Here is a 19913-nt window from a genome sequence, read left to right as displayed (position 1 = left end):
GCAGATAGACCTGGGTTCACATCTTAGCCTCTTGGCACACCTAGAATGGGTCCTTGGGCAGATCCTGCCATCTTTGTCTGTTTAGTGGTGTGTTTATGATTATAAACAACCAACCTCAAAAGTTAGTGTCTAAAAACAAGCATTTTATTTTACTTCATAAAACTGGGGAATGCTGACACAGCTTGGCTGTTGGGTCACGTGCCATGGACTGGGTCAGGTCATGGGTGGTTAGTTTGTCTGGACACAAGGTCCAAAATGGCTTCTCTTCCTATGTGTGACTTTTCTCATCTCTCTCTCTCACAGAGTGGCTGGACTTCTAACATGTTGGTTCAGGGTCTAAGAACGAGTGCTTCAACACAAGAAGATGTCCAAAGGCTTGGGTCAGAAAGAGGGTAGCAGTCACTGTATTCTATTGGGCAAGCATGTAATGGGAAAACCGACAGAGAACTTGAGGCTATCTCTAATCTGCTCAAAAAAAATGAGGATAAAAATACACACACACACATACAAAAAAAAAAAAAAATCCTGAGAATTTAATGAGATAATGTATTCCGAGGCAGATTTACCAGGAAGCTAATAAAACTTCAACCATGGGGCTCTCTAATTGAGCGGTCTCTTCGAAGTCCTGCCATCTAGTTTTGCATGACTAATTTTTTCTTTTTTTTTTTTTTTTCTCTTTTATTTTTAGTGCTGGGTGCTAAACCCAGGACCCCGAACATGCCAAACACAAAAGTCTACCGCTGAGCTAAGCCTCCAGGCCCCTTTCCCCTTTTATCTTAAAATGGACCCCCAAAGTGTATAAGAATCAGGACCTGCCAACCCTGGCTCTGTCCCCAGTGCCTGTAACAATCCCCATTGAGCCTGCTGCCTGGCACAGAAGGCTTCTCTGCACATGGCCCCTGTGTGTGCTGGCTGGTGCCTGGTTCCCCGTGTGCCTGAGGACAAGGTTCTTCCTCGCACTGTCCTTTCCTGGATTTTTTTTTTTCCTCTTCAGGATCATTTATTGTCCTTTTTTCAACATGAAAGTAAAACACACTGAGAATGATTTCATAATCACAAAACTGCCCTCCCAGTTGGCCCCTGCATCTACCCCCTGACCTCGCCACCCACCAGGGAGGAGGGCCATACCCTGGGCATCCTGCCAAGTTCTTGGCTGGCCGGGTAGCTCTCTGGAGGAAATCAAGCTGCAGAGAGGGAAGCCAGCAGGGGGAGGCAGCATTCCCGGGGCCCAGCTTGGTCTGGGAGGCATTGAAATTCCGGGCAAAGTCCTGAGACAAAGATCATAATGAGACAGGAAGGTGGCATGGGAAGGCGCCATTTGCATGACAATAATTGAGCCAAGAATAGCAAACTGGAGGGATGCAAGGGTGAGGCTAGCAGCTGAGCTGGGCGAAACCTCACAAATCAGTCCACCCAGCTCTGCTCTGCAGGGGGAGGCGGAGGCTGAGCCCTGTGCCAGGCTTTTTGGGGAGGGAAAGAAAGACAAGGACATGAGCCCCAAGGGATTGTGGGAACTCTAGTTTAGCTGGACTTTGCCTCCCTCCTCCCCCTGTAGCCTGGAGGTGCCTTTGTTTGCCTTCTCTTCAGTGGGCTTTGTGGCATCATGGCTGCTCAGACAGATTTCTGGGATGCTATTGTGATTGGAGCAGGCATCCAGGGCTGCTTTACCGCGTACCACCTGGCCAAACACTCCAAGAGCGTCCTCCTGCTGGAGCAGGTACACTGTGCCTTCTGCCCTTCTGCTATATAAGACTGTCCCCTCTTCTTTCCTCTCCTAGGGAGGGCTTTCCAGAATTTTTGGGCTATAAGTGAAGCCAAACGGTCAGACATCAGGAATTCTGTGCACTTCGTAGCTTCGTAGCCACTTCACGTGGATCTTGACAATGCAAAGAAAATTCCCACCCTTAAGTCCACGTGAGGTTTCTTGGTATACTCTTTTAAGTCTCTTAGTTCTTGCCCCGGATCAAGAAGTGTCCCACTTCTTTTCATTCTTGCAACCCTGTCTTGTCTTTGCCCACATGGTTGATACAACCAGAAAAAGAATCAATTCTGCTCTGGGTAACCTTAAATAAAGACAGTTTTGCCTAGAGGCAAAGGCTGATGTACCAGCTTTGGAGAAAGCTGCGTTTTCTCAGCTGCTCCTTCCAGAACCTAGCAGGAGCTGCTGTTGAATTCTTCCACCTTTGGGTAACAGCGACCTCCTCACTTGATGCCCGGGAACTAAGACACAGGTCGTCTTTCCTTAAAGGAAAAGTGATCACATGACTGCTTCAAATGAGGGTGGCACTGGGACCCTGCAGGGCCCCTCAGGGGTGGGGCCTATGCAATCTGTCAAGTTGAGTTTTCTACCCCTGTGGCTTCTTCCTTTCCATTCTGCCTTGCAGCTCTCTGAGCAGGTTACCACATCCTGGGAATTGTCTTCAGTTCCTCTGTTTTCCCAAAGCCCAAGGGATTTCTGTTACAACCTGCAGGAAAACCTCCATTTTGCTTCACCCCGCACCCCCCTAATCCTAAGATTGCTCCCTTATCCTGGGTACCTGAAGGCTCAGTGAGATGACATCCTTTTCCTGATCCGGAAAACCATGGGGCTCGATTTGCATAATCTGGAAGGTTTTCTGACTCTGCTTTTCTAGGCATCTAAGCAGGGTGTGAATTCAGTGGGATAATAGAAGGTTATTAACAAATGGATGGGTGGCTGCCAGGGCTATTTACAAAAGGAAAAATTTAGTCAGTGCTGAGGTACTATTGCTAACCAGAATGCCTGGCCAATCAGTGGGCCTCAAGGAGACCTGGAAGTATGGAAATATTTGAAAATATCTAGGCCTGGCGATGAGCACCTGAAAATCCCAGTTGCTCAGGAGACCAATGTAGGGGGATTGCAAGCTTAAGGCCTGCCTGGGCTACATAACATGACAGTGACTCAAATAAGAAATAAAAAGAGGTCTAGGGCAATAGATAGCTCATCTGCAGGGCACCTACTTGCCTCCTTTGTGCAAGGCCAGAGGTCTAGGCCCCAGGATTAGAAAGGAACCATTTGAAGCCTAAGATGGCTCCTAAAGAACAAAGGGAAGGCTGAGCCAAAGGGCAGTGACTTCCATTGTCTTTCTTGTCTTTCTTGTCAAGTTCTTTCTTCCCCATTCCCGAGGAAGCTCACATGGACAGAGCCGCATAATCAGAAAGGCTTATCCAGAGGACTTCTACACGATGATGATGAAGGAATGTTATCAGACATGGGCCCAGCTGGAGCGTGAAGCCGGAACCCAGTTACACAGGTGGGCGAGGGAGGAAGACCAGGAACACAGGGGACCCATCCCTCCAGGTGCTTTGAATGTGTGATGCTGTAAGGTGTGAACTTGAAATGCAACTGGAGGGACACAAGCCCAGGAGGGAGGTGCCAGTCATGTGGAGGCCTTCTGCTCACTGTCACAGATGCTGCTGGCCTCTGTACCTTTGAGTTCCAGGCCTGGTTAGATCCTGTGACCAAGGCTCTTACAGGTTGTTTTCTGAAAACTTAGAGGATGACCATGGACAGGTATCTAGAGCAGGCCTGCGCAAAGCCTTCCAGAGCCATCTTATAGGGCCTGCGTCAAAATCTATATAATTTTTTTGTTTTTTGTTTTTTGTTTTTTGAGATGGTTTCTCTGTGTAGCCCCGGCTGTCCTGGAACTCACTCTGTAGACCAGGCTGGCCTCGAACTCAGAAATCTGCCTGCCTCTGCCTCCCAAGTGCTGGGATTAAAGGCGTTAGCCACCACCGCCCGGCTAAAATCTATATTCTAACTCATGTCCTAACTTAAAAAATAGTATGTATAATGTATGTGTATGGATGTTTTGCCTACATACTTATATGTGCAACTACATATGTGCCTGGTGCCCAGAAAGGTCAAAAGAGAGTATTCAACCTTGGAACTGGAGTTACAGACAGTTGTGAGCTGCCATGTGGGTGCTAGGAATTGAACCTTGATTTTCTGCAAGAGCAACAAATACTCTTAACCACTGAGCCGTCTCTCCTGCCTCCTTTTTATGCTGTACCCTCATCCCCACAACAACCCTACAAATGCATTTTATTAATACACTATCCCCTGGGAACAAAAGCAGGTGTTCCAGGGGCCAGACTACTTGCCAGGAAGTGACCCTGAAGCAGCTTCAAACCTTAGGGTTCCTCTGACAGTGGCCTTTCTGACACTCTCAGGGAGGAACCAGAAACTACTCCTGCACCCCCTTTTACTCCTCTGAACTCTTAACTGAACCTCCTTTACATAACCCTGGCTCTGCCCCACAGGGTGGCAGTTATTTTAATGGCCGTGAACCAAGAGGTTACTGTTCTGTTACAAAAACACCATTAACTTAAGAACAAAGTGAAATCCATTATGCAAATACAGCCAGGGCAGCTAATTAAGGATTTATTCAGAGACAGCTAATACACCCAGCACCCAAATAAAGGAGAATGTCTTTCTGAGGAGTGGCCTGGCAAAAGGGACCCTTCTCTGGCTGCTGGCTGTGAGTACTACTGAGCTCTATTAGGTAGGAGATGAGCTGAGCCTTGAAGGGCAGAAGTCTGCCCAGCAAATGTTGACCGACAGGCAATCATGAGATGCCTGGTGTCACACAGTTTGGCTTTACTTCCTGACTCAACTCCTACCAGCTATGTGGTTGAACTCTCTGTATCTCATAGGGATGTTTGAAGGTTAAATGAGTCTGGAAAATACTCAGCACAGTGCCTGGTACCTTTGAATCCTTGAGGTTTCTCCCTGCTATCCTGGGTCTGTTGGGCTACAGAGGAGGAAGATCAAGAGACAGCAAAAGGGAGGCAACAAGGACATCGGGATGTTACCTAGCTGAATAAGGCCCTGGGTTTGATCCCCAGCCCCCACCCCCATGACACTGGGCATGGTGGTGCACTCCTGCAATCCCAACACTTGGGAATCAGGAGGCAGGAGGAATGGTACAGTGATTAAAAGAGCTGCACAAACTTGAGATCCAGGATTTGGATGCCAGCATCCATGTATCAAAATCCAAAGAGGTGAGAAACGCATGTGGTCGCAAGCCTCTCAGGATCCCAAGCCTCTCCGTGTGTACAGCTCACTCACTTTACTCCACAGTTTTGTTTTAAAAGAATTATTTTTTATGTATGTGAGTACACTGTCGCTGTCTTCAGACACACAAGAAGAGGGCACTGGATCCCATGACAGATGGATGCGAGTCACCATGTGGTTGCTGGGATTTGAACTCAGGATCTCTGGAAGAACAGCCAGTACTCTTAACCGCTGAGCCATCTCTCCAGCCCTTATTCCATAAAAAAACAAAACAAACAAACAAACAAACAAAAAACTGAAAGGGGAAGCTACTGAGCATCAGGGTGTGTTCTTCTCTTCCTCTTCTCTTCTCTTCTCTTCTCTTCTCTTCTCTTCTCTTCTCTTCTCTTCTCTTCTCTTCTCTCCTCTCCTCTCCTCTCCTCTCCTCTCCCCTCCCCTCCCCTCCCCTCCCCTCCCCTCCCCTCCCCTCCCCTCCCCTCTTCACCTCTTTCTCTCTCCTCCCCTTCCCTCTCTCTCTTCTGTCTCTTCCTTCTCCTTCTCCTCCTCCTTCTTCGTTTTTTTTTTTTTTTTTAACAAGGTCTCACTCAGTCTCTTAGATATTGGGGACTGCAGGCATGTGCCACCAGCAGCTGTGTAGCAGTCATAATGTATTACTGTAAATCACTGAATTACTACACTCTCCGTTTGGAACAGAGGTCAGCAAACTTATTCTGTAAGCCACACAGGAAGTATGTTAGGCTTCTCTGGCCATATGGTCTCTTGCAAATATTCAAGTCTGCCATTGTAGTGTGAAAGCAGCCAAAGATGCAAATAGATGAACCTGGATGCATTCCAATAAAACTTTATTTCAAAAAAAATTATTTTGAGACACCAAAATCTGGATTTTATGCTATTTCCTTGTGCTTTTTAAAGGTTTATTTTTAAATTTTTTAAAAATGTATTTCTTTTTATTTTATGTGTTTTGAGTGTTTTGCCTGCATAGATATGTGTACAACTCATACATGCCTGCTGCCCTTGGCGGTACCAGAAGGAATTTGACCCTTGGAAATGAATTTAGAGAGAGTTGTGAGCCTCGCTGAGAACTGAACCCAGATCTTCTGCAAGATCAATAAGCACTCTAACAGCTAAGTCGTCGCTCCCAGCTTAGGTTAATTTTTTACATGTATGAGTATTTTATCTGCATATGTGTATGTGTACTGTGTATCTGGTGCCCATGGAGGTCAGAATGTGGGGTCATATCCCCAAGGACTGGAGTCATAGACTCCATCCCATCACGTGGGTGCTATGAACCAAATCTGGGGTTTCAGCATGAACAGCCAGTGCTCTTAGCCACTGAGCCATCTCTCCACCCTCCCTCCTTTTAGAGACAAGGTTTTTTTGTTTGTTTTGTTTTTTTGGATTTTTGGTTTTTCAAGAGAGACAGGGTTTCTTGCCTCGAACTCAGAAATCCGCCTACCTCTGCCTCCCAAGTGCTGGGATTAAAGGGGTGCACCACCAAGATTTTATTTCATAGCTGCCTCCCTCCCACACACGCACTAAGTAACCCAGACTGACTTCATACTTGAGGTCTCCCTGCTTGAGCCTCTGGAGCACCTTCTGGGCCTGAGCTACCACCCTGCTCAGTAGCTGTGTGTCTTGCAATAGTGTTCTCCCAGCCGGGCGTGGTGGCGAATGCCTTTAATCCCAGCACTCAGGAGGCAGAGGCAGGTGGATTTCTGAGTTTGAGGCCTGCCTGGTCTACAAAGTGAGTTCCAGGACAGCCAGGGCTACACAGAGAAACCCTGTCTCTCTCAAAAAATAACAACAACAACAACAAAAGTGTTCTCCCTTGGATTTCTAAAAATCAACCATTTTAAAAAATAGAGAAACCATCTTAACTTGTGGATGAAATAGGCAAGAAGCTAGATTTGGTCCAAACTGGATATGTTGCCAATGTCTACCTCCAAACAGATTCAGGCCTAAGAGAGCCCAGGTCTGAAAAGTGTTCCCGTGCCTTACGCTGCAGCCCTGCATGAGAAGCGTGCTCAGATGTCTCACAGCTCCAATTAAGAAAGATGAAGAGTAATGTGAATGTGCCGTAAAGCCTCCAAAGCACGATAGAGTGCTAAGTATTATTATTGCCATTGCTATTATTCTGTCATTAACAACTCCTTTCTTACGGCTACCCTAATTTACTCACGTGTACTAGATTTTTTTATTATTATTCCTTTTACAGAGTAGGATGCAGTACAGATAGGTATTCCCACTCTGAATGGAATCCGAATACCGTTCTCCACCTTTGGGCTGAATGCCAGCCAAATTGCCTTAGCTTTGCTTTTAATTTTGATTTTCTAAATGATTTCATCATCTCTGTCGTTCTTGCTTCTCTCTGGATCCTTCTAGACACACCGGCATAATACCATACGATAAATGATAGAAATGAGTGTATTTAATGTCATCTGATGATGATTTGAAAAACCGCAAAAACCTTTCTGAGCCAGCGGTGGGTGGGGGTTGGGGGGAGGTTGCCCAGTTCTTCTGTTCTGCTTCCTGTGACAGCGCATATGAAACACGGGTGGGCTCGGGTTATTTGCATACATTCTGGGAACAGACAATGACATGTGTCGGATCATAAGGCCCGAGTCTTTTGTGATGTGTGCAGCCGGGATGCTGGTACCAACAGAAAAGCCAGGCTCTGAGACCATCTCTTTCCTGCCCCGCCTTCTCCCTTTGAGTTCTACTATCCAGCTCCTGACCCGGGCTGCCCCTGCTTCACTGACAATATCAGACAAGATCACAGCCGTAGGCAGTACAGCAGCTGGCAGAACCTGGTGGCCCCCTCCGCAGCTGCTGCTTCCTGTGCCTGCGAAGTGTCTGGCTTGTCAGCCACATCCCCTCCCTGGAGCAATCTTTGTTAACCAATTCCACCTCGGCCCACTGAGCGGAAGATGAAATACAGAGAGCTGTTCCCAAACCTACAAAGACAGCAGCCATTACCAGGCCCTTCCCCAAGGTGATGCCGAGGGCTGGCATACCTGGCACTTTAAACCGGAGCAAAGAGAAAGGCAGCCAGGGCCCCAGGGTGTGAAATGGAAGATTCCGGGAGAGTTGGCCACCCCTCCCAGGACCTCTCTGCTCTCCTCTCCCCCTTGACCCCAGGCCTCTTTTAGTAACTGCTTCGTGATCAGACCCTGTGGTACATGGGCCACAGAGGCATCAACAGTCCAGAGGGTTCTTCAGCGACCTCTGCTCACTTCTGGAGCAAAGTGGGCTGTGAGGAAGGCGGACTCCATACCCAGGGCTCCCTGTTAAGGTGATGGACATTCTGGGAGGTAGGAGTTGCAAACTTGCTAGGGTTCCCTGGTAACCCTAGGATTTCAGTTCCTCCTCTCTAGACTAGCCTGACTATTCACGTCTTAGTCTTTTCCCCCTCTCTATGGAAAGACTTTTTGCTCCTTTTGCCTTTTTTCTTAAACTTTGTAGCTTGGGTCTGAGTTTAAAAAAAAAAAAGAGGAGGAGGAAGAGGAGGAGGGTCCCTAAGCACAGGCGTAAGAAATGGATGCAGAATCTATTTATTGGGATCCAGGAAAAACCATTAAGAAAATAAGCACTTAAATGATTTTCAATCTGCCTGTGGAAGTCATCTGTCTTCATACCGGGGAAACGGCCCGGTCTCCGATCCTGGTTTTGATTGACTGATTTCCAATTCTCTGAGCATTTCCCACAGGAGCTGCTCACCTATCTCCCATAATGACAGGCCTTTGCATTTCCAGGCTGTGTTTTACATTCATTTCCGATTTGCTCATAATGGTCAAAAAAAGAAAAATCTCTCTCCGATCCAAGGCGTTTCTCCAACGGTGCACGGTTCCCCTCAGGCCAAATAGCTCAGCTGTGATCCAGGGAAAATGAGAATTTCCCAAACACATCTTCGGACTTGGGGAGGGTCCGGCATCACGGATTCAGATGGAAAATTTCCCACTGTTAGATCAATATCTGGGCTAAGAAATAAATGTCACAGGGGCAGAGAGCTGGAGCAAAATGATTACAATCGGCACAATTACATTCGGCAGAACCCATTCAGTGATTACTCCTAGGGTTGGGGAGCTCCGGCTTCATCCACCACGGGACGGCTTGGGAATTAGAACATCACTCAGCATTTCATAATTCGACAGATTTGCCCGTTGTCTTGGCACGAGTTCATTTTCCCCACACAATACGTCTCTGTAAATGGAGTTCTGTTCAAGGAAAGAAGGAAGGTAGGAAGGAAAGCCTGGGTGGGAGAAGGCAAACTAAGCCAGAGTACAGGAGAGGCCAAGGCTGTGATATTGCATGCAGAGCTTAAGAGACACTCTGTGGAATGTGGACCAGAGTGCTGACGACATCTGTCTGCTTAGAAGAGCTGTAAGCCATATCTTTCCCACAATTCTACTTAGCCCGGAGCCCATCAGGTAAAAAGGTTCAAGAGCACCTGAGTAGGTGCAGGGGGTACAGGCCTGAAATCCAACACCTGGGAGATGATGGGAGAAAGTCCCTTTCTTAAGAAAAACAAAACAAAAACACACACATCCAAGATGGGGTGCAACTTGCCTAGTGATGTATTTATTTGCCTAGTGTGTTGGAATCCCTGGATTCCACCCCACCCCCACCCCCAGTATCATAAACCAACTACAGAACACTGGGTGTGTCTTTTCTTTTTCGAGATGCTGGGATGGGATCCAGGCTTGGGTCTGAACTGGGCAAATGCTCTCCACTAGCCTTTGGGGTGCCTTCCTAATTATCTTGTTGACCAAGAAGTTGACTAGGCAAGTTTAAATGACTTAAGAACTAATCTGAAGTTCCTTTGGGAGGCCACAGAAAGGAGACTGTTTCCTGGCTGGGGATTCTGCCTCCTCTAGCCTAAACGGAGCTTTGAAGAGGCAGAGCTGGCCTCACTATCTCACCATGAATGCCGGGTAGGCGGGGGCCATGGCGAATGGATTGGGCATGCTGCGCGGCTCTGTGTACTGACACCGGCCCCCAGGCCCACTGCATCCCTACCCCCTCCCAGTCTTCCCTTTAATCCCCACGACCAGATAATGTGGGATTTGGAAGCATGTAATATCCATGAGACTCCATTATAGGCTATTACGAGCTTTATATGCAGTACCTGGGGGATGCAGCAGACTGCTGCTGGGCTGGGGAGCTGCAGAAGCCAAGAGAGAACAGAGGAACCTTCCCAAGGGCCAGAGGCACCTTCCCATTGTTTAGCTAGCTCCTCCCAAAAAGGGACTTCTGGTCTGTTATAGCAGAGGGGCAGGGATCATCAAAGAGGAAACTGTTCTCTCCCTCACAGAGTAAGAAGGACGGGAGAAGTCTAGGGAGACTCTCTGAGTTTATTGCTGGAGTTCTGTGCACCAATTTGTGTTGGTGCTTGCGTGTGAAAATGCCATAGTGTGTGCGTGCCCTTCTGGAGCACTGCAGGCTTGGCGTCCCTGTCCCCTGTCCACTCAGTGTGAGTGGTAATGCCAGGCCTTGTAACAACCACAAGACATCCCATACCACCACTGACCTGAAGGGAGTCCTGGGTTTCAGAGGAGGAATTTGGGCCCTGGAGTAGTGAGTCACCGGTCAAAGTCACACCAAGGTGACACCCGGATTAGAAGCAGAACCAGATCTCCCTTTCCCTGAAATGAGAAGAAGCAATGAGGCCGGCAAATGCACAAGGTCAAAGCAGTGTACGATAGGAAGAGGGGTGGGGTGGGGTGGGGTGGGGTGAGTGGGGAGGAGCCAGAGCTGACCCGGAGGTTAAGAATGCATTCTGTTCTTCCAGACTCCCTGGGTCCCAGTCCCAGCAACCATGTTGGGTGGTTCACAGCTGCCTGTACTCCAGCTCCTAGAGATCTGACACCTCTGGCTTCTGTGTGCACTTACACTCATGTGCACACATGCACACACAATTTTAAAAACGTATTATAAAAGTAAATCTTTGGAAAGTAAAGTAGATGGGGCGGGGTGGGAAATGAGGAAAAAGAAATGCTAAGTGATGGACTAGTACTAGTGATGGATGGATAAGGGATTGCATCTCAGTAGGCACCTGATAGTTCCTTTGGCATTTACAAGGTGTAAGAAAGGTCATGGAGACTTAGGACCTCTGCTTTCAAGAACAGGATGGAGGGCTAAGGGACAGTGAGTGTCAGGGGGAGGATGTGGAAATGGTCTGGAAACCAGCCAGAGAATGCCAGGACTCCAGGAGTCTAGGTGGCTTTACCTGTGCTCTGAATGTTAGACAGCTGCAACTGCTGTAGACATGGGTCCCTCAGTGAGGAATGGGACTAGGTGGCCAGGGCATGACAAATCCCTTCACCCCTCTGGCCCTTTTTTTTTTTTTTCCGAAACAGGCAGACTGAGCTCTTACTTCTGGGGACGAAGGAAAATCCAGGATTAAAGACAATCCAGGCCACCCTGTCTAGGCAAGGGATCGACCATGAGTATCTTTCGTCAGTGGATTTAAAGCAACGCTTTCCAAACATTCGGTTCACCAGGGGAGAAGTGGGGCTCTTGGACAAGACTGGAGGTGTCCTCTATGCAGACAAGGCCCTCAGAGCCCTCCAGGTGAGGCTGTACAGTCCTGGGGCAATGCAACTCCTTTCTCTGGGCATGCTGGCCCCTAGTCAGGCAGCCCCTGGCCCATGTCAGTATAAAGGTCTTTGTTTTCTTTGACTTTGGTCCTGATTTTTAAGACAGCCCCCCCACCCCACCCCAGCACACCTGCTGACCTCTTTATCAACCTGGAAGGGAAAGACTAGATTCGGCATTCTTTTGTTGTTGTTGTTTTTGTTTGTTTGTTTGTTTGTTTGTTTGTTTTGAGAGAGACAGGGTTTCTCTGTATAGCCCTGGCTGTCCTGGAACTCACTTTGTAGACCAGGCTGGCCTCGAACTCAGAAATCCACCTGTCTCTGCCTCCCAAGTGCTGGGATTAAAGGTGTGCACCACCACGCCCGGCTAGAGTCGGCATTTGGTCTCCCAGGCTGAACCATATACACAACTAATTCATCTCTCCTCTTGTCCCTACCTTTCAGCATATAATTTGTCAGCTAGGAGGCACTGTGTGTGATGGAGAGAAGGTAGTGGAGATAAGACCTGGTCTACCCGTCACAGTGAAAACCACCTTGAAGAGCTACCAAGCCAACAGCTTGGTCATCACTGCTGGTCCCTGGACCAACCGGCTTCTGCATCCTCTGGGGATTGAGTTGCCTCTCCAGGTAGGGTGAGCTGGAGACCTGAGAGTCAGTAACTAGAGGAGAAATCTTGGAGCCAGCCAGACTTGACTTTGATCTGCAGCTTCCTAGCGGTCAGCGTTGGGCAAATTAGTTCACCTCATTAAGCGTCAGTTTGACCAATATGGGAAATAACAGCTACCTCAAAAGGCTATTGGTGAATTAAACTACCTGATGTTATACATCAGATCCTCCAGGAGATAGCCAGACTGATAGCCCTGCATAAATATGAAGTATATCAGCTCCTGAAAGGGTTATAAAAGGGCCACAGGACCCTACCAGGCCCTGCTGTCATTATCTATAGAGCTCCATGGCTTCCCCCTTTATCTCCAACTTCCTCCTGCCTTAAGACCCTTAGGATCAATGTGTGTTACTGGCGAGAGAAGGTCCCTGGGAGCTATGGTGTATCACAAGCTTTTCCATGCATCCTGGGTCTGGATCTGGCCCCCCACCACATCTATGGACTGCCAGCATCCGAGTACCCGGGGCTGATGAAGGTAAGGAGAAAAGTGGTGAAGGTAAGGAGAAAAGACTAAGAAAGCTACTGAACTACTAAGTGCCCATGGAGGTCTTGGTATCCATGCTAACATCCCTCTCTAGGACCCTCCTGGAGTCTGTTTCACTATTGGCCACCTGCAGCACAAGCTCTTAAACACAGGGCAGGGCTGGAGACGAGGGCTAGGTAACTTTAGATGCTAACAATAGCTAGTACATGCCAGGATTGGAGATTGGGATGATGGGTGGGCACGTCCTGTATCCAAACCCACCCCTCACCGGCTGGTATGCCCAGAAAGCCAGCTTTACAGCTCATGCTCATTCAGTTGGGGGTGGGGGTAGATCTGCTATCACCATGGTGACAATGTGGACCCAGAGGAGCGGGACTGCCCCAAAACCTTCTCAGACATCCAAGACGTTCAAATTCTATGCCACTTTGTCAGAGATCATTTACCAGGCCTGCGGGCTGAGCCAGACATCATGGAACGCTGCATGTACACGGTAAGTGGGCTGTTCCAATCTGCAAATCGGGGCATGGGGGTGAGGGGCAGAGATAGACAGACCCCCGGCCGGCCAGGCCTGACTCTATGTGACCTCTGATCCAGTGCGTGACTTTCAACTAGCTAGCTAATTCCTGTGGATTGGTTCACCTCGGTGAGAGAGGGGCCTGTTAAAGATTATTCATATTCCTTTTTATTAGGCAGTGAGGCTTTTGCCTGGCAGTCCTTCCCTAAATTTCCCAGAAGAACTCTAAAACAGTTCTTGGCAAGATGTTCCCAGTTGAGCAGGCCTTGGGGACAAAGAGAAGAGACAGATGCCACCAGGCCCGAGGCATCTTGGCTAAAGTTAGTTCACAAAGATGACTACCTACTGAGTAGGATAGTGGCAGCTATTCAGTGAGGACAGAGTAGATTGGGCAAGCAGAGAGCAGACCTCAGCCCCGTCCAGTTCTCTCTTGAAAGAGACCCAGGCCAGTTCTTTCCAGACAGAGCCTGTAGTTCCTACCTGTCTTCAGAGGACACAGGTGTGACTCTCCTTCTAGAATACTCCTGATGAGCACTTTATTCTTGATTGCCACCCAAAGTATGACAACATTGTCATCGGCGCTGGATTCTCTGGTGAGTTTGAGGATGGGCAGGTGGGGTGCCTGTGGGTAGACCTACTGCAGTACCAAACAAAAGGGGGATCCTGCATGCTTTAGCTGAAGGCTGGACACTGGGTGTATAGGGAGGGTAGGCAGTTAAAAGAGGGGGTACTTGTGACAGGTGGCAATTTCTGGCTTTGGGATGAGACCATGAGGAGGGAACTTTTCCAGAGCCCAGAGTCTGTACTTGAAGATACATGACACAATCTCCTCCTCCCAGGACATGGATTCAAGTTGGCCCCTGTTGTGGGGAAGATCCTCTATGAGCTAAGCATGAAATTACCCCCATCCTATGACTTGGCTCCGTTTCGAATGAGTCGCTTCTCTACGCTGAGCAAAGCCCACCTTTGACCCCAGCTGACTCTCTCCTGGGCAGGAAAGCCCTCCTAGGGGAGATTTCCAGGAGATGTGGCCTTGACGAGTTTCTTCTCCTCCTGATTCAATGGAATCTCCCATAAACACCAAATGATTGAACATTTTCCCCCCAATCAGCCTCCCTAGTCTATCTCATTTCTCCTTCCCAGAAAGTCAGCGAGATTCACCATCACAGAACAGCAAGGGGCTTTAAGATGGATGTCTCAATGGGGAGGGGCTGGAGACAGGCTCAGTAGACTAAGGGACTCCTTTAAATTTCTTTTTGCTGGGACACTGGGTGAACTTGCGATTGCTTTGACTAAATCTGCTCAGGGGGAATGTAAAACAGATTATATTTTATAAACCACTAGTGCCTTTGGGTTTCTTTGCCAAAAACTTAAGCCAGCCTCTATCACCAAAAAAAAAGTCTCACCTCTAATAAATACACATTTGCCAGGAAAAAAAAATTGCTGAAAAAAAATAAACAAAAACCTGGATTGCATAATATCTGCGGTGGTCTTTATTTTCTACATAACCCCATTTCTTATCAGCTCTAACTATCTAAATTAGTACCACGGAGTCTGTTACCAGGAGGAATCCATGGAGTCTCCGACCCATCGATGCACTGTGTCCCCCTGGTCTACTGCTTTGTCTCCTCCTCATCCTCTCCCTGGATCTGTAAAGATGTTTCGCTCCCCACTCTCTCTCATTAAGGTGTATTGTCAGGTCCTTATGAAGACAGAACTGTTATACCAGGGAGAAAGCGAGAGACACACTCGCTTAGAAACCCCGTTCAATGTTTGAATGTTAAATGTGCCATTTTATTATCATTAGGATTGCTCCCACTTAATGAAACAGCATTAGCACCGAGTCGGCTGGCCTCCTTGCACTAATTGCTTTGGAAGAGAATGGGGCTTGTAACTACCCCTGGTGGGTGGAAGGGCGAGGGGTGTGAACAGGGACTCAGGCAAGGCTGATGTGCTTAGAGCAGTGCTTCCCAGCCTTCCTGATGCCGTGACCCCTTAACACAGTTCCTCATGTTGTGGTGACCCCCAACCATAACATTATATTTATTGCTACTTCAAAACTGTAGCTTTGCTACTTAGGAATCATAATGTAAATATCTGACATTTGACCTCCAAAGGGGTCACAACCCACAGGTTGAGAATCACCAGCTTAGATGGTACCCAAAAGCCAGGGGTGGGAAACCTCTAGATAGAGCCAACAACATTCCAGAGAACAGGATCTTACATGCTCTGGGGAGAGAGAAGCTGGGGCAAGGTGGGGTAGACTTGACAGGAGGAAGGACAGGGAATATGAACAGTAGGAATGAAATGTTCCCAAAGAAATACACCACAAAGGAAATTATTCTACCTCCCTTGGTCCTTTAAGGCCCAGAGATGTGTGTTAGCTCCGACTTCTCCAGTGAGTTCCAAAAGCCAGCTGATCCTGTCAGCCCCATGCCAAGTCTGCTTTGCAGGCAACTTTAGTTGGTTCTCTCAGAAATTCGGTCTCCATAAGATGATAATAATACTGACTGACCATACAGAGGTGTGTGAGGACCAAATATTATTCACTTACTAATTTGATACATAAATAGATTTAATTTCTACAATGTGCCAGGTGCTGTGTGGATGCACCTGTATGCCAGTTACTTTTTTTTTTTTTTTTTTTTTTTTTTTTTTTTTTTTTTGAGACAGGGCTTCTCTGTGTAGCCCTGGCTGTCCTGGAACTCACTTTGTAGACCAGGCTGGCCTCGAACTCAGAAATCCACCTGCCTCTGCCTCCCGAGTGCTGGGATTAAAGGAGTGCACCACCATCACCCGGCTGTGCTGGTTACTTTTAACTGTCAATTTGAAACAACCTGGAATCATCTGGGAAGAGACTCTTAATAAAGAAGTCCCTAGATTGGCCTGTGGGCATGGCTGTGAGGGATTGCCTAGATTGCTAACTGACTTGCGAAGGCCCAGCCCACTGGAGGCCTCATCCCATGGTAGGGCCCCTACAGTCTGTAAGGGTAGGGAAGGCTAGTAGAATATTGGACAGGTAAACCAAGATCCATATGTTTATTCTCTCTCTGCTCTTTGACTATTTGATACTTTAAGTCTCTGCCTTGACTCCCCTACAATAATGGGCTCTAATCTGGAATTGTAGGCCAAATAAACCCCTTTCTTCCCTAAATTGCTTTTATCCCCCCAGGATATTTGTCAGGGCAATAGAAAAGAAACTAAGACAATCAGTAAACACACAAAGGAAATCCCGTTCTAAAACAGCAGCATGAGCTTGTCTTGGTTAGTTAGGGTTTCTGCTGCTGGGATAAAGCACCGTGACCATAAACAACAACGTGGGGAGCAAAGGGTTTATTTCAGCTCACAACTATCAAGTCACACTCTGTTGCTGAGGGAAGTCAGGGCAGGAACTCAAACAAGGGGAGAACCATAGTCTGAGCTGCTGCTGCTGCTGCTGCTGCTGTTGCTGCGGCTGTGGAGGGGTGCTGCTCACTGGCTTACTCCTTCCGGCTTGCTTAGCCAGCTTTCTTATAGCCCCCAGAACCACCAGCCCAGGGGTGGCACCACTCACAATGGACTGGGTCCTCCTCATCAATCACTAATTAAGAAAACACTCTACAGGCTTCCCTGAAGCCTGCTCTTAATAGAGGTGGTTGCCCAGTTCTTCCCAAATGAGTTTAGCTTGTGTCAAGTTGACAGAAAGCTAGCCAGCACAAGGGCCTCAAAAAAATTAGAAAGAGAAAATAGTCTATGATTTGGCAGTTCTGCTTCTGGGTATATTTTTTCCAAAAGACTTGAACCTAGGGTCTCAAAAAAGTTATCTATATACCCGTGGTTATAGCATCATTATTCACAATGGCCAAAAGGCAGAAAAGGCCCAGATGTCCATTTACACATGAGTGGATAAACAAAATGTCATCTGTGCATGTCATGGGATAGTAGTCAGTGTTGAAGAGATCCCTGACATGCGCCGTGTCGAGGCTGAAATGAGCTCAGGCCAGGTGAGATAAGCAGAGACAGAAGAACCAACACTGTGTGGTTCCGACCAGCGGTGAGAACCACAGAGACAGAGAATGTGGCTTGCCAGGAGCCAAGAGGAGGAGGTGGAAATTGTACTTTGTTTATGGGTTCAGAGCCTTAGCTTTAGAGGATAAAAAAAAGTTCTGGAAGTTGGTTACACAGCCCCGTGAATGTGTTTAATGCTACTAACTATGCACCTAAAATAGCTAAGATGATAAATGTTATCTGTATTCTACCATGATTTTTAAAAGTTCATGTTCTTATAGAACTGACAATGGTAGTGAGGAGACACGTAAGCAATGCATGCATGTATAAATTGTAACACAGAAGAAGGTGCATGCATGTAATTTTAACACATGAGAAGGTGCATGCATGTAGATTATAAGACATGAGAAGGTGCATGCATGCAGATTACAAGACGTGAGAAGGTGCATGCATGCAAATTATAACACATGAGAAAGTGGCTAGTGCTTTGGGGGACGTCAGACCGGGGAGGGACAGGAAGTGCTGGGAGTAGCTGTGTCTTCCCATGAGTGGTCAGAGGCCTCCTACTGAGGAGGCGGTCATCAAGGAAACGCCTTGCACTGGTGTCTATTAAAGAACGATATGAAGTGCAGAGGCAATGTGACTCGTTTGCTAGAGTTGTCTACCTAGTATGCATGAAGCCCCAGGTTCAGAACTCCAGCACCCCTTAAAACAGGCATGGTACACACCTGTAATCTTAGTACTTAAGAGATGGAAACAGGAGGAGGTGGAACAGTTCATCCTTATGTAGCCAAGCATAACAGTTCAAGGATGAGCTTGAGGCCAGCCTGGTCTTGGTTGAAAAAGAAAAGGAATGAGCCACAAAGCAAGTGGCGTGTGGTGGGGGGGTGTCAGATAGACCAGATGCTGAGAAGGGCCTGCATCCTGCATGTGAGTTCAGCAACTCTCATGCTGACAAAGCTAGCATGAGCCAGGGCTAAGGAGCCATCCTCCTGCTCCGGGCCCACTGCCTGCCTTCTATTTCCTCTGCGCCTCCCGATGCGCCATCCTCCTCCCCCAGCCAGCTGCAGCTCCCCTTCCAAAATATCCAGCTTTATTCAGTCTGTCAGTGACAGCCAAAAGGGGAGACCGATGTCTTGCAGAAGCAGAGAAAAGACAACTGGGGGACGCTACCAAACCCTGCCCGAGCAGGCTTAGGCCTTTACAAGAGTCCCCATGTAAGCTACAACTGTGAGTGGCCGAGCAGTAGGAGTGGGCGGAGCTGGTGTGAAGGGATAATGGGGTAAAGCAGGGGTCAGGGAGAGAGACTGAGAACTCGCAGACCAAAGGGCCACGGGGCTTCCAGGAGCGTGCACCCACAAAGCCAGAGCCCAAGGCCCAGTGTGTACCGGTGGGAGGAAGGGAGCTTTTCTCAGTTGTGGTTGGATGGGATCACAAGGGAGGTGTCACAGGAAGACGTCTGAGTGCTCAGGGAGGCAGAAGACACCGCGCCGCGCCGGGAGAGGTTGGAGGACAATGAGAGGGCCTCTGTAAGAGCAGAGGATTTGCCCAAACAGCATCATCTCATTGCTCTCCGTTTGCCTGAGCGCGGCCAGGCATCCCCTCGCGGGCAGCCCCTACATATCTTCAAGATGGAAGAAAATCAGAAGCAATTGTGAGGCAGTAGGAGTCCTCAGGAGGGGCAGGTGGGGTCTGCACAGGCTGCAAGGGAGAGATAAGGGCAATGAAGAGAAAGAGGCCGGAGTGGTTGCCAACCAGACTGAGGAAAACAGAGGCAGGCTAAAAATAGACTGGGGCTATGCAGGGAGGAGAGCCAGGCCAGAAAAGGAGGGGGAGCCGCGGCAATCGATGCCGCTCCCCACTCTGACCCAATTCTTCATCTCTCAGCCTCACCAAATTGACAAATGAGGTCTTGGTGGGGAAAGACTGACGCAGAGTGGGCGCAGAGAGGCCTCAGTGATCTGACTGCATTGTGAGGCAAAGGGGAGAGATGCAGTGTGGTCAGTACTGCTTCAACTCTTGCAAAGTTTGGTATTCCCGAACATGCTTGAGAGTTTAAGGTGTGTGAATCCAACCTGGAAGACGCTCAAATGCCTGGAAAGCTAAAACAGGGCAACCTGAGGAGCTGGCCTGGAGACTCTGGCTGGAAAATGACTCCAGGCAGGCCTGCGTTTATTTCCCTTCTCAGGGAGAGCGGTTAAAGAGAATCCGGTTAGTTCTCTATTGGACATTCTATGCAGCAAGAGGGATTTAGATTCGACTTCAGGAAATCGATCCCATTAGAAAGAAATGTGAGATATTAAGACATGGACAGAGCAATGTTAGAGCTCGCTCTGGGGGTATCTTGGGCATGGGTATCCTTGGGCCTCGAGAAGCCACCTAAAGACTGGGGCATGTGGCAATTCCTCTGGAAAACTCCTGGTCTGAGGGCAATCTAGGATCCCTGTAAACCTGCAGGATTGGAAATGGGTTGTTAAGTGCAGGAAGGGAAACACAGGGTGGGTTGGATCAGTCGGCTGGGGTGGGGGTGGGAATGGGGGAGGGGCGAGGGGCAGAATTCTATCACACAGGACCCGGTGGCATTTGCATAACTTTGAATAATGAATAAGCCCAGCTCTGGGGTTCCTACTCAGCAC

At 48.3% G+C, this 19913-nt stretch overlaps 1 protein-coding gene and 1 long non-coding RNA gene across 3 annotated transcripts; one reads left to right on the top strand and one right to left on the bottom strand.

Moving 5' to 3' along the window:
• Positions 1-1511: 1511 nt before the first annotated feature.
• Positions 1512-14770, top strand: Pipox (pipecolic acid oxidase). 2 transcript variants are annotated; one of them, NM_008952.2, is made up of 8 exons: positions 1512-1717; positions 3124-3272; positions 11392-11605; positions 12073-12255; positions 12621-12767; positions 13108-13266; positions 13808-13883; positions 14130-14769. In NM_008952.2, exons 1-8 carry the CDS (start codon positions 1604-1606, stop codon positions 14258-14260), a joined length of 1173 nt encoding a protein of 390 aa, NP_032978.2. In that variant the 5' UTR covers positions 1512-1603; the 3' UTR covers positions 14261-14769. The 2 variants fall into 2 exon arrangements, with proteins under 2 accessions (NP_032978.2, XP_011247109.1); XM_011248807.1 differs by having other exon boundaries at positions 1556-1717; positions 13850-13883; positions 14130-14770.
• Gm29932 (predicted gene, 29932) lies at positions 8571-10700 on the bottom strand. The gene is made up of 2 exons (NR_168622.1): positions 10563-10700; positions 8571-9249 (listed from the first exon to the last, which is right to left on the bottom strand). It is a non-coding gene; the product is annotated as a predicted gene, 29932 (long non-coding RNA).
• Positions 14771-19913: the final 5143 nt, after the last annotated feature.

This window comes from Mus musculus, chromosome 11, assembly GCF_000001635.26.
Source record: "Mus musculus strain C57BL/6J chromosome 11, GRCm38.p6 C57BL/6J".
In the NCBI taxonomy this organism is placed as follows: Eukaryota; Metazoa; Chordata; class Mammalia; order Rodentia; family Muridae; genus Mus; species Mus musculus.
The sequence above is the reverse complement of the archived record's forward strand: the minus strand, read 5'-3'. Positions and strand labels throughout refer to the sequence as shown.